At 42.8% G+C, this 14,083-nt stretch overlaps 1 protein-coding gene and 1 pseudogene across 3 annotated transcripts in view; one reads left to right on the top strand and one right to left on the bottom strand.

Moving 5' to 3' along the window:
- Positions 1–14,083, bottom strand: part of SLC22A15 (solute carrier family 22 member 15) — a 98,348-nt gene that overhangs the window by 83,355 nt on the left and 910 nt on the right. For all 3 annotated transcript variants that reach the window (XR_009008560.1, XM_057547848.1, XM_007169337.2), the window contains exon 2: positions 1,562–1,774. Coding sequence is in view for 2 of the 3 variants with exons in the window: in XM_057547848.1 (XP_057403831.1) it covers positions 1,562–1,774 (213 nt within the window). In the remaining variant the exon portion in view is untranslated. The remainder of the gene's footprint in view (positions 1–1,561; positions 1,775–14,083) is intronic.
- Positions 10,723–13,903, top strand: LOC114236217 (KH domain-containing, RNA-binding, signal transduction-associated protein 3-like; annotated as a pseudogene).

Below are 14,083 nucleotides of genomic sequence, written 5' to 3'. Positions count from 1 at the left end.
CTATTTATTATTTTTATAGCTGAGTAGTGGTGATACTTGTGATGGTAGTTATTGTGGTGGTGGCCAGAAAGCCATGGAAACACAAAGACGACCAAAATATGGCTCCTGACCTCAAAGGACTTAAAAAAATAGAGCTGAACCACAAACCACAGTGTGTCACATAAGTGCAAACAAACTGTTGCTGGAGCAGAAACAAAAGTGTATTTACTTCTTCTGGGGAGTGGGTCGGGAAAGACTTCTCAGGGAAGGTAATGGTCACGTGAGCAGTAGAGGGTAGGTTAGGATTTCACCAGGCAGAGGCGAGGGTGAGTGTTTGGGGCCATCCTGATGCAGGTAACAGGTATGGGCTGAGGGCTCAGGGCACATGTGGGAAGCAGGGGAGGCAGAGAGAAGTGTAGAATGGGGCTGGAAAGTACACCCAGGACCAAGCTGGGGAGGGTGAAGGGCTTTGAATGTAACATGTAGGGTTTCACTGTTTTCTGAGTGTGGTGGGAGAACCACTGGAGGTTTTTGGGTGAGGGATGACAGGACTAGATCGTTGTCATGGAAATGCCACTGGGCTAGGGTGTCAGTGTGCAAATGGATAGCCTGTGGGGAGCAGGCAAAGGACACACAGTATTTCAACACTTTAACAACCAGGACCCGTGCTTTCCAGCTGTGCCTGGGCCCTGCACCTCTTATCCCAGGGTTTCTCTTCACCAGACTATCTATCCTCAGCTCAGATACCTCAGGTTGGCCCAGACGGTGCTCTCCTTACCAGAACCTTCTTGGCCAGGAAAGTCCCCTTGAAGGTAAGGCTTTCTGCCCACACTGGGCAGTACCATTTGTATTTTATGTTGTACAGTCAAGGTGTCCCATGCAGTCTACACACAGGACCGGACTTAAACATCAACTGTGGATGTTATAGATGAGCCATTACATTTCCCTCTCTTTACTTTGTTAATTTTTGAGGATATATGAAAAAGACATGGGGACTTCCCTGGTGGCCAGTGGTTAAGAATCCGCCTGCTAATGAGGGGGACACGGGTTCAAGCCCTGGTCTGGGAAGATCCCACACACCATGGAGCAACTAAGCCCGTACGCCACAACTACTGAGCCTGCATGCCACAACTACTGAAGCCCGCACACCTAGAACCCGTGATCCACAGCAAGCGAAGCCGCCGCAATGAAGAGTAGCCCCCGCTTGCGGCAACTAGAGAAAGCCCACATGCAGCAACGAAAACCCATCGCAGCCAAAAATCAATGAATAAATAAATTAATTAAAAAAGAAAAAGACATGTAAGTTTTAATTCACTTTTAAAAAGGATACTCTAATCAAAATGGGGCTCTTCTGGAGTTTATGTCTTACTTCATCTATAACTAGTTTGGTAGGACTCATGCTTCTCCCATTTGCAGTAAGAAGGAAGAACAATGTATTTCCATAGGATATTCTCCTTTAACTCTCAAATTTACTAGAAAGTGATTGGAAGGTGAGCTGAAATTTAAATCAACAAGACCAAACAATGGCTCCAGGGGGATCATTCAGTGGTCAGAAGGGCCTGTCCCCTGCTCCTGCCGTTACCTCGGAGGCGATGGAGGTGAAGCTGCTGCTGAAGTGCACGTGCTTGTGCATCTCGCTGCCGTTGGCCGTCAGGAGCCAGGCCCCGAGCGCCTGGTCCTCACCAGCCGACCGGTTGCTGTGGCTCTGGTTCGGCAGGAGCTCCGCCAGGTCCCAGTGGTACGACGGTGTGGCCCCGACCAGCGCAATGAGGATGGCCTCCGTGGCCACGTAGAGCTGAAAAGAGGAAACACAATTAGTAAGCTCACAAACCTTGAAAGAGCAGGTCTCGCTTTTATGTCTGTAGGAGCTACAGAAACGAGACGCTTCAGAAACAAAGGAGAAAACAGAAGGAAGCTTCCTGATCTACTACTAACGGAGCCATCAGCAATCCCATCTGTAAAGCACCTTCTACTTCCTCCGAGGGTTTTCTTCTACATTTGACATACATCTGATGCTGAGGACACGGCACATAAATGGTTCCGCAGTGGCAGGGAGTTGGGGAGGGGGTGATATTACTGGCTCTGATTTAGAAGACTAACATTCCAGCTCTTTTCTCCTGACCACTACACCTCAGTTCAGATAAGCAGTCACCAGGGCCCAGGAGTATCTTGGTCTTGAATTCACAATCTAAACAAGAAAACATGTTGTGGCATAGTTAAATGTTTCCAAAAATAGTATGTGTTTGTATACACACACACACACACACACACACACACACACACACACACACACAAACACATGGCGAGGACAGATGCTCTATTAAATCAGGGAAGCATTATATGCACTTGAGTAGGTACTAAAGTATAGTATACAACTTATAAGATGAAAACAATTCAAAATCCCAGGAATAGGTACTCACTTTATAACCTTTAGCTGTAGTTAATCATTGTTTAATCTAAACATAGTTTCCCCCTAAAGTAAAAATTATTTCATTCATTCATTCAAGGAATATTTATTGAGCACATACGACATTTGTCACTGATTGTTTTGGGCTTTCTGGAGATTCACAATTGGGTTTATAAGCTGTTGAGCCCTGTGCAGCGTTTTAATGCTATAGATCCATTTATATAACTCTCCTTGGATGATTGTTTCAAGCTTAAAATTTATTAGGAAAACACGGAAATAGTCTGTTCCATACTGAGACAATCTTATTTGAAGCAATCGCTATTTAAAAAAATGTTTAATTAAAAAAAATTATCACTATTAACTTAGAACTTAATGTCTTAAAATAGCTTTAAACAGAGTAAGTGTTTAAAAAACACAAAGCATGTGATTTCGGTACAGCATATAGTAACACCCCCACTGGATAGACGAGTTGACTGCGGCATGAAAGGATGGAGAGACCTGCCCACAGCATTATCTCCACTGTCAGGGAACTCCCAGCTCCTTCCACACCCTTCTGGAGGGGCATATTCAGCTGTTAAGGGGATAAGCTAAAGCGCCAAAAGCAGAGTAATTTATCACAAGTAGATGATGGAATTACTGACAAGGAAAGAGGAAAGAAGTCATGACATTGTGTGTGTCATAACAGAGAGCTAATGTAAAACCCAAGATGTGATTTTTCCCCTCTCTGCCAAGGCTGCAAGGCTGTAAGGCAGCCCCAATCTATTGTGAGTCGGATGACTGTGAGCCTCTGGAGATGCACAAAGCTGCCACAGGTGAGTCTGCGTGTGTGATTTACTGTAAAACGCAAAGGAAAACACGTTTCTCGGTTTATATTGCTTCCTGGCCCCTATTTGCATACTATTAAGGAAGTTTTCAGGACAGGAGGCAATCAGCTTACAAAAATGAAAACCTTAATAATTACAAGAACAGATAGATTACACATTTAGCTATAATTACAAAGCCACTTGCACCCATTTTAGTAACTGCCCTTCCTGATTACAATCTGCTGAAATTTAATTCATGGGTAAAGAAATGAAAAAAAAAAAAATGGGGAAAAGGGAACTCAGGAGATGACGCAAAACACATGTTCCAGTAAACACACAGCCTTCAATCTGGCAAAGCTAACTAGTTATATTTTTTTCTCTAAGCATGCTCTTTTCTGCTTTTGTTCATACCATTCACTTCACCTAGAAAGCACTTTCTCCTGCTGTGAACGTCTGAACCTTTCCCATCCTCCAAGATGTAACTCAGATGCCCCCTCCTCCATGCCACCTCCTACCACCTTGCCTTCCCTCCAACCCCTCCAGAAGCCCTCTCCTGCTTCTCCTCACCTCCAAAAGTTCCATTCAGACCTTCCTTAGAACCCATATCATTTTCTTCACTGCACTATATGTATCTGCTTGTCTTATTTTTTCTATTGAAATATACTCTCTCTGAGGGCAGGATCTGTGTCTGATTCACCTTTAGGCTCCCAAAGCAAATAACTCAGGGCCTAGACAGACGATATCACACATTCAACAAGTCCATGGATGAATGAATGACCATAACGGAATACTAATAATAACAGCAAACACGTCTCTAATGCTAACTATATGCCAGGTACCATTCTAAGTGCTTGGTGAAAATATATTAATGCATCTTATTTTTATCTGTATTATTCTAGGATAAGCAATGTTCTGTGTAAAACAGGAAATGCTCCAAAGGGTCCTCTAATCTGAGGTGGATTTCACTGTGGAGGCTACCATTCTTGGAAGAAACTACAATGTGCAGAAAAAAAGTTAAAAAACACAGAGGTGGTGCTGATATATACCCTTATTTATAACGCAGGGAGCAGTGAAACCTAGCTAATCAGTACTATCTGTATCAATCAGTATTATTCTTAGCAATCAGTAGGTTGAATAAGCACTTTCCTCCTTTCTCACTTTCTCTGCTCTCTTCGTACCCCTCACAATGCTTCCATTACCCACCCCATGTGCGCACACACACAGGGACCTCACAGAATACACAGGGCCATGGCTTTGTGTCACCAGAGGGGTCGGAAACATGCAGCTCTTCCTTGCAGTGCCAGCCTCCATAACATGGTGTCAGCCTTTCTGTCTTTGACACAAATGGCCATGCCTGGTTTTGCTAAAGGTAAAAGAGAGAGTAGGCAGGCATCTACGATACATGCTAACTATGAAAGGTGAAAGGGACATCATGAGGATTAGGGAAAAGAGGAGATGCTTAAACTCTGCATACAGATTACTGTTAGGTACTTTACACCAGAGCCACATACATGGGTCACATGGTCCTACGAAGTCAAAGATGGTTTAGCCCTTAGCTAGTCAAGGGGATGCACCACCTATACAAGGCACATGGGGCGGTTTTCCTCGGTTTGCCTTCTTCGTCTGTGACAATGTCACAGAGCTCTCATCTTGCTTCTTCCCCCAGAGTACAAACACTCTCCAACTCTTCCCTCTGCTGTGACTCTGTGCACACATTCACTACGTAGCCCTGTCTAGAGAACTGCACCCATCAGCAGATGGGTCTTAAAGCCACAATGAGAAACGACCATCCATTCTCCTTCGGAGTGGGACCAACAACATCTCAAATAAATCATTATCTTCTCTAGTGCTACCTCCAGGGAAGGAGAATGAGTGCCACAGATGGCGGGACTGTTTTTTCCCCTTCAATGTAATTATAATTAGAAAAGTGACTAAGATGCACTGGGGGATTGAAATTTTTAAAGTTTCAAAAGTGAATGCTTTAAAAGTAATTTTATACTAACAGCATTATAAGCCTTTATAATACTCAGGAAACCAAAAATGTCTCCCATAAATTATCTCATCACAATATCTTGTGCTGTGAAGTCACGGTAAATATGATGCTTATGTTGTAAGTGGGAAAGATGAGCCACAGGGTGATTAAGTGAATCGTTCAAGGGTACGTAAAACACTAATGGCAAAGCCAGGATGAGACTGGGAGCCACCTAACTTTGGGGCCAGAGCTTTTTTCAGAGAAAAAGTTGCGGGGAGGGATCAGAGATGATTCTATTGTTGTCATCACTGTTAGTATTTTATGCACTTAGAACTCAGTTATCTAATTGACTCAATCAAAAGCATTACATGAGTATGATGACCACATCACGAAGGCAGCACCGAATGCCCAGGGCCCAGCACAAAGTGGGTATTCAATAAATATCTGTGGAGTGACTTACTGATACTATTTCTTGTGTTTAAAAAATTTAATTACGCCCTGAATAACAGATGTCTCTAAGCCCCATTTCTTCCCTGACTCTAATTTATCCACATGATGCCACCAGATCAGTCTCCCTGAGACATTCTTCATGAAACTCCTCTGGTCAAAACATACTAATGGATAAATGATAGCTGTCCTAGCATCCAGATCTCCACCACATGACCCGATGGCTACCTTACCTGCATCCAGGCTTTCTGTACTAGCCTGTTCAGTTCCCCAAACAGGACTTTTCACTGTGTGCTGTGAAAAGCATATGGGATCTGTACACCTGAGTCTGAATCTCAGCTCCAGTAAACTTCCAGCAATTCAAAACCTTTCTAAACTTCATGTTTTCTTCCAGTAAGACTGGACACTGGTAGTACATCTTTATCTAGTTCATTCATATCTAACTAACCTAATCTGAAGGTCAAAGGGATATTTCTTTAGCCAACATCACACAGTAAATCGCACAGCACCATCCAAATAGCATCTATCAGCGCCTCCCAACTTTAACTTGCAGAGTATGACTCTGCAGGCCGGGATGAGACCTGAGATCCTGCTTTTCTAACAAGCTCTGGTGAGGTCAAGGCTGATGGTCTGGGCCACACTTTGTGTAACAAGGGTCTAGGTTATTCCCTCTTCTATACTTTCTCCAATGGTATGTTTTTCCACCTGAAACGGCCTACCCACTTCTCTCTTAACCCAACCTTCAAAGTTCAGCTCAAGCTCAACCCTCTTTCTGAAGTTTCAACAAACCACTCTGGACCATGCTGATGTCTCTTTCTTAATGTCTAAAGCATTCAGTGGCTGTATTCTTTACTGGGGAAGTATTACTTTGTACCATTATTTAACAGTATAGATATAAATTTTTCTCTTCTAATGATTTGCCATCTCCCGAAGAAAAGAAAACCCTAATTTCTACTTCTGTATCCTTTCAAGAAACCCAACACACTACTGTGGACATAATAGGCTATAATATATTTGGTTAACTAATTCCTTGCATAATGGTGTGGCAAAGAAAATGAGGATGGATTAAAAACCAGTAATTATGGGACCTAATCTTGGTTCCAACCAGTAATTAAGACCTTGGACACATTATTTGACCTGCATCAGTTTCTCTCTCAATCTCCCAAATAAAATGGGAATGCCACCACCTGACCACCTTCCTTCTGTTATTTCAGTTTAATTTTTAAAAAATTTTAGTGAGTACCAACACTTTGCAACACAGTGTATTCTGAGCCTCAGGTGATAACAATGACAGATAAGAAACAGTTGTCTCCTTCTTAGGCACATACATTCAAGTGAGGACAACAAATATGTCCAGAGCTATAAATACAAGGCAGATTTGGACAAATGCTCTATTAGCCAGAGTAGAAATGAAGTTAATGAGAGAACAAAGAAAGCAGATGTGAATTCCAACTCAGGGAATAAGGAAAAGGTTGCAAATGTGACACCTGAGCTAGGCAGTGAAAGACTGCTAGGGGTTTAGTCAAAACAAAAATCAGGGAAGGAATTCTTAGGCCAAAGAAAGTCTGATCAGAGTCATGAGAGTAAAGAACCTATTTTTAGTGTTCTTTGAAGAAGTATTACTGGACAGGCTCAGCTTTCCCCAAACTTCAGTCACGTGAGTACCCCCTGCAAGAGTGTTACGTGCCCATTTGTTTTCTATTATTTACTTAATGGTCTGCTTTTAAATTGACTCAAATTTTTTAACTTAAGTAAATTTACAGAGAAATAAAATTGTATATCAATACAAATATAACCAGCCAGATGGAACTATAAAAATACAATGTTCTGGGGCTTCCCTGGTGGCTCAGTGGTTAGGAATCCACCTGCCAATGCAGGGGACATGGGTTCGAGCCCTGGTCCGGTAAGATCCCACATGCTGCGGAGCAACTAAGCCCATGAGCCACAGCTACTGAGCCTGCACTCTAGAACCCGTGAGCCACAACTACTGAGCCTGTGCTCTAGAGCCCGCGAGCCACAACTACTGAGCCCATGTGCCACAACTACTGAAGCACACGCTTGCCTGGAGCCCGTGCTCTGCAACAAGAAAAGCCACCGCAATGAGAAGCCCGCGCACCGCAAGGAAGAGTAGCCCCCGCTCACCGCAACTAGAGAAAGCCCGCACGCAGCAATGAAGACCCAATGCAGCCAAAAATAAATAAATTAAATAAATAAATTTTAAAAAAATACAATGTTCTTCTACAGTACTAAGTGTTAGCTGGCACATTTTTATTTAAGGTGGGGCACAAGAGAGATTTTCGGGCAGGTTTTGGGGCCAGTGATTTTGTGCCTCACATCCACCGTCATGTTTCTGCTGCCTCACCTTGTCGCTGCAACACAGCAGCTGGACCTGCTACTGACCTACACTCCCCTGGATCCTCCTTTGGCTGCTCTGACTCCTGGGCCAAGTGTGTGTTTAGTTCCATGATGAAACAGATGTGCTTCATCAAGGTTGCAGGCAGTGAGAATGACACAGATTCCAGTCAATTCTGATGTGTTCCAGGCTGCCTTCCCTGCAGACTTCAAGCTCCAACATCAGACACAGAGACAACAGCCTTACAGGGACTGCCGAACTAGCTCCCACAATTATATATGGTCAAATCCTCATAATAAATTATTCACTGATTACATATATGATCACGTACGTATATACAGATAGAGATACACGTATATATACAAACACATACATCTCCAGCCTAGAAGTTCTGCCTCCTGTTTCTCTGGTTGAACTATGCTGACATAACCTTAAACAAACATGGCAAAATATCAGCATTTGTTAAACCTGGAAGTAGGTACATGTGTGTTTGTGATATTATTCTATGTATTTCATTTGAAATGTTTAATAACTTTAAAAAGTTTTAAAAGAAAATGAATAGTAAGTACAATAAAAACATAATAATGTTATTCAAGTCTAACTAGGTAATGTTTTCCACCAAAGTCTGAACTTTCCTTAATTCTGGTTCATTCCCTTTGTTAAAACAGAAATATTTGCAAATGTTTTGAGAAATACTAGCACCAAATGAGACTTTCTTCTTAGATAAACAAAAGGACTAAAGAAGACTTGAAAAGGGAATAACCCTCTCACTTTATGAGTTAATGGTATTTAATAACATTTCCATAGACCACCTAAATCTACCACGCGGGCCACTCCTTGGGAGGTCAGAGAATGCAGAAAGATAGAAGATCAGAAATAACTGATATAGAGTAATACAGAATCAAGAACAAAGTGAGAGGATATCCCTGGGAAGAGAGTAGAGATGTATCTTCCTCTTGATCTACAAGAATCCGCCTGCCAGTGCGGGGGACACGGGTTCGATCCCTGGTCTGGGAAGATCCCACATGCCACGGAGCAACTAAGCCCACGTGCCACAACTACTGAGCCTGTGCTCTAGAGCCCGCGAGCCACAACTACTGAGCCCGTGTGCTGCAACTGCTGAAGCCCGTGTGCCTAGAGCCCGTGCTCCACAACAAGAGAAGCCACCGCAATGAGAAGCCCACGCACCGCAACGAAGAGTAGCCCCCGCTCGCCGCAACTAGAGAAAGCCCACGCACAGCAAAGAAGACCCAACACAGCCAAAAATAAATAATAAATAAATAAATTTATTTAAAAAAAAGAGAGATTCATCCATGTGGCTGTGTGTAGACCTAGTTTGTTCATTTTAACTGTTATATTCTATAAAATTTATGTCAGATTTTAATTATCTAGTCCTTTTTTTTTTTAAAGATTTTTTTTATATATTTATTTGTTTTATTTTTTTTTGGCTACGTTGGATCTTCGTTGCTGTGCGCGGGCTTTCTCTAGTTGTGTCGAGCGGGGGCTACTCTTCGTTGTGGTGCGCAGGCTTCTCATTGCGGTGGTTTCTCTTGTTACGGAGCATGGGCTCTGGCACACGGGCTTCAGTAGTTGTGGCACATGGGCTCAGTAGTTGTGGCTCGTGGGCTCTAGAGCACAGGCTCAGTAGTTGTGGCGCACGTGCTTAGTTGCTCCACAGCATGTGGGATCTTCCAGGACCAGGGCTCGAACCCGTGTCCCCTGCATTGGCAGGCGGATTCTTAACCACTGCGCCACCAGGGAAGCCCTAAAGATTTTTTTTGATGTGGACCATTTTTAAAGTCTTTATTGAATTTGTTACAATATTGCTTCCGTTTTATGTTTTGGTTTTTTGGCAGAGAGGCACGTGGGATCTTAGCTCCCTGACCAGGGATCGAACCCGCACCCCCTGCAATGGAAGGCAAAGTCTCAACCACCTGACCACCAGGAAAGTCCCCAGTCCCTTTCTGAGAGTCATTTAGGTGGTTACTAATTTTTGTCATTACAAACAGTGCTGCAATAAACATCCTATACATATCTGCTTATGCACATGTTCAAGGGATACTGTCATACATATACCTAGGAGTCCAATGCTGGTTGTAATTTTACTAGACAGTGCCGAATTGTTCTGTAAATGGGGTACTTTCTACTCATTTTCATCACACTTGTGCTGTTAGACTATTTAATGTTTGCTATTCTAATAAGTGTGAAATGATATTTCATAGTCATTTTAATATGCCTGTCCCAGATGACCACTGAAGGTAAACATCTTCTCATGTGTCGACTATTATAGTTCCCTCTTCTGCAAAATACCCGTCCAGTCATTCCACTTTCTAAAACACCGTGAAAAGATATTTATTGCGTGGATGATATGAATGCACTGGTAGTTCGAGGATCTGAAAAGTAAGGTTGGGGTTATTAAGAGCTTACATAAAAATAATGCATTCCGAAACACCAGAGTACTGCAGCTCAAGCTGAGGTTCACAGCACCATCACAATTCTGCGGGTGAAACGAATGTTTATTACAGGTTACATGTTCCTGTTGGTTAATGGATGTTTTAAATTCTGTGCAAAATATACCACAGCATATGATTCATGATCCTGAGGAAAACGAAGGAGCCGGAGTCTCTGACTTAGAACAAAGGAGTAGGGTCCATTTCCACTTTATGCCTAAATGGATCAAGAAACAAAGAATTGTACTCAAACCTTCCTCCAAACAGTCTGGCAAATAAGCACACACTAACACAAACACAAAATAGTGATAATGGCGTCAACTTTGAGTCACGATCGGAAAATAGAAATGGTAAAAAAGTAAATAGAATTATTCATATTTAAATACCACAAATAACTCTTACCCAAAGGAGGGCATGTATATTTGAGTGGGTAAGAATTTTTCTAACTGCAAAATTATAAATCTTATTGCTTGTTCATAGGACAACAAGTTTTACAGAAGGCGGTTTTTCTCCTCTAGCTTTCTGCTTAGGTACTGTAAAACCAAGTATCACTATTATCAGGTCACTTGTATCTTATCATGTTGATGAGAAATCTACAAACTCTGCATTTATTCTGTACGTATCTGAAAGTTGACCACTATGGAGATTCCAAAGATTGTGTTTGCAAGGCAAGTGAAGGTAGGTCTCCTAGGCAAAGGAAACGATATTGAGACGTTTGAGGAGCTACCTGATGATATCTATAATCCAAGAAAACAGTTAACCTAAAGACCTTTAGAGTTGGCTTGTAATGTGGTTTTGTCCTCTTAGTTTGAACTTGGATGTGTTTGAAGTAAAGGGAGTTAATATCATTTAAAAAATAATAATGATCCTAGAAGGAAGAAAACAAAAGAATCTGTAAGGGTTCCATCTCTGTCCCTCTAGTTTTGTGTTTCTCAGCTGGAGTTGGTCATCACCAAACCACAGATGCGGATAAGGCTCCCGCTGAGGCAGCCCCCTCTCCCTGGTGGTCCCTCTCCCTGGCAGTCCCATCTACAATGTGCAGGACTCCCCCTCTCTGGCAGGGCTGCTATACCATTGGTCTGTACACTCACTGGGCACTGGTAGACAAGTTTTGTCTTTGGTTTTAAAAAGCAAACATCAAGCTCCTTCCATTCAAGCCAACCAACTCTGAAAAAGGCTTCTTACTTTTTCCTGTTAGAGGAAGCAGCCCCCAGAAGAATGATGAAAGCATCGTGTTACAACTGTGTGATGGGACTGTCTAGTACTCGCACTCTGCAGGCCAGCTCCCCTACTCTAAATCATCTCCAACAACAGACTTGATAGAGCAGCCTTTGGGGAACTCCACTCTCATATCCAGGAGAGCTTTGGGTGACCATAGGACCATTTGGATTATGTATCTCAATGAGGTAGTTGAGTCCTCACAAACAGGTAGCAGCTGTGAAGAATTCACTTCTGCTTGGACCTGGGCATCTACTCTTTTGGGATCCGCACCTCCTCAGCCCATACCTACAAGATAAAGTCAGTCACTCATCCCCAACACTCTAAGAGCTAGTTCTTCTATGGTGAATACTGACCACACATCAGGCAGGGTTCAGTGAACAGTCATGGTCATGGGCTTAGACCTCTTTGGTACCAAACTCTAACCAACTGGGTCAACCGTAACAAAAAGTAAATGATGGAAATTTAACAGGTCCTGAACCCAGAACGGTGGCCTTTTTAGTGCCACACTCCACTCAAGACAAACTTATTCAAGGTCAGTGGATACCTGGCTAGGCAGATGAGAACATAATGATACAGGAGATAGAGTGTAGGTGAGATTACTCAGAGAGGGAGTTATGTTCCTGAAATTCTTGTTTAGAATAGGAAAAGAATTTTCTCAAAGAGAAAATATTATAAATGAACGTCAGACATCATGGTCACAATTCTATTCTCTCTGCATTAAATACTCTTTTGTGATTTAGCACAAATACTTTTTCCCCACAGGAAAGTGCATTTAAAGCTAAAACACACTTAAAGGAACCTCAGAATATCGCATATTTGTGAACTGAGAACTTGTTTTGCTAGAGCAAGAACTGACTTCATCTGTCAGTGCATCATTTAAATGGTTCTTCTGGCTGGTTATGAAATCAACTGAACTTTCAAACATTTTAATGGAAAAGAGAATCGCTTAGTCAACCCTCACCTCCAACCCTCCCAGTCTTCCTGTTGAGCAGTCGATTTATGCAAGGTTTAAGCAACTGGCGGACTGGTGCTTATACCCATGACCATCCTGTCCTTCCCTCAGAATAACTATCATCACATGTTAATTGTAATTATTTAACTGCCTGCCTGCTTCATCCCACCCCCACTAGAATGCAAACTTCACAGGAAAGGGGCTTTGATTTATCTGACATTATAGCCCCTGATAAGCACATAGTAGGCACTCGTTAAATATACACTGAATGAAGGAATAAGTAAAATGGCCGACTGGTAGATACTAATAAAGGATCTGTGAATGAAATGCCTTTAGAATAAAAGAAGTAATTGACGTCAAATGGGCCATTTAAGCTGGCAAAGGAGGAGGAACTTGTGTGGCAAAGTGTATTTGTAGTGACCTTGAGCATATGGAACCTACATTTTTAGGCTGGGGCAGAAAGTTTTAATTCCTGTAAAAACAGTTCCCTAAGTTCAACTTTGTGGGAAAACTTTTGGGGCCACGTGGCAATTCTCTGAAGCGTTTACAAGAAGAAACCTTGACAGAAATGTCCATCCTTGGAAAAGGCTCCATGAGAGACAAGGCAAAAGAAGAAGAGTTGAGGAAAAGTGGAGAAGCAAAGTACTTCCACTTCAATGATGATCTCCATGTTCTGACTGAACTGTTTGCTCCCCCCCAGCAGAAGCCTATGCCTGGATGGGACATGCTCTGGAGGAAATCAAAAAGTTCCCCATTCCTGACTATAATGATGAAATCAGGCAAGCACAGCTCCAGGAATTAACATATTTGAATGGTGGTCCAGAAAATGCAGATGTACCAGTTGTTACCTTGCATACAAGAGGGGTACCAACCCCAGCAATAACTAGAGGAAGGGGAGGAGTCACAGCCCAGCCAATGGGAGTCGGGGTACTGCAAGGGACACCGACTTCCAGGGGTGTCCTTTCCACCCGAGGGCCAGTGAGTCGGGGAAGAGGACTTCTCACTCCCAGAGCAAGAGGAGCCCCTCCCCAACTGGGTACAGACCTCCACCACCGCCCCCAACACAAGAGACCTATGGAGATTATGACTATGAAGATGGATATGGCACTGCTTATGACGAACAGAGTTATGATTCCTATGATAACAGCTATAGCGCCCCAGCCCAAACTGGTGCTGATTACTATGATTATGGACATCGATTCAGTGAAGAGACGTATGATTCCTAAGCGCCAGAGGAGTGGACTAACTCAAGGCACAAGGCACCCTCGGCGAGGACGGCAAAGGGCGTCTACAGAGACCAGCCATACAGCAGATACTGACTGTACTGTCTGATATTGTGACATAGCCAGTCTCCATCAGTCCCGTATACTGTTCAAAGTAATTGTTTTCTATGAACAATCCCTTTTTAAATAAATCAAAATGCTTAAAATCTGGAGGAAAAAAAAAAAAGCAGTCTCTGAGAATTCTGTACAATGAAGAAGTGATTCCATTTTACACCA

This window comes from Balaenoptera acutorostrata, chromosome 1 (assembly GCF_949987535.1).
Source record: "Balaenoptera acutorostrata chromosome 1, mBalAcu1.1, whole genome shotgun sequence".
NCBI classification, from domain to species: domain Eukaryota; kingdom Metazoa; phylum Chordata; class Mammalia; order Artiodactyla; family Balaenopteridae; genus Balaenoptera; species Balaenoptera acutorostrata.
Note: the sequence above shows the minus strand (reverse complement) of the source record. Positions and strands in the feature narration are given on the sequence as shown.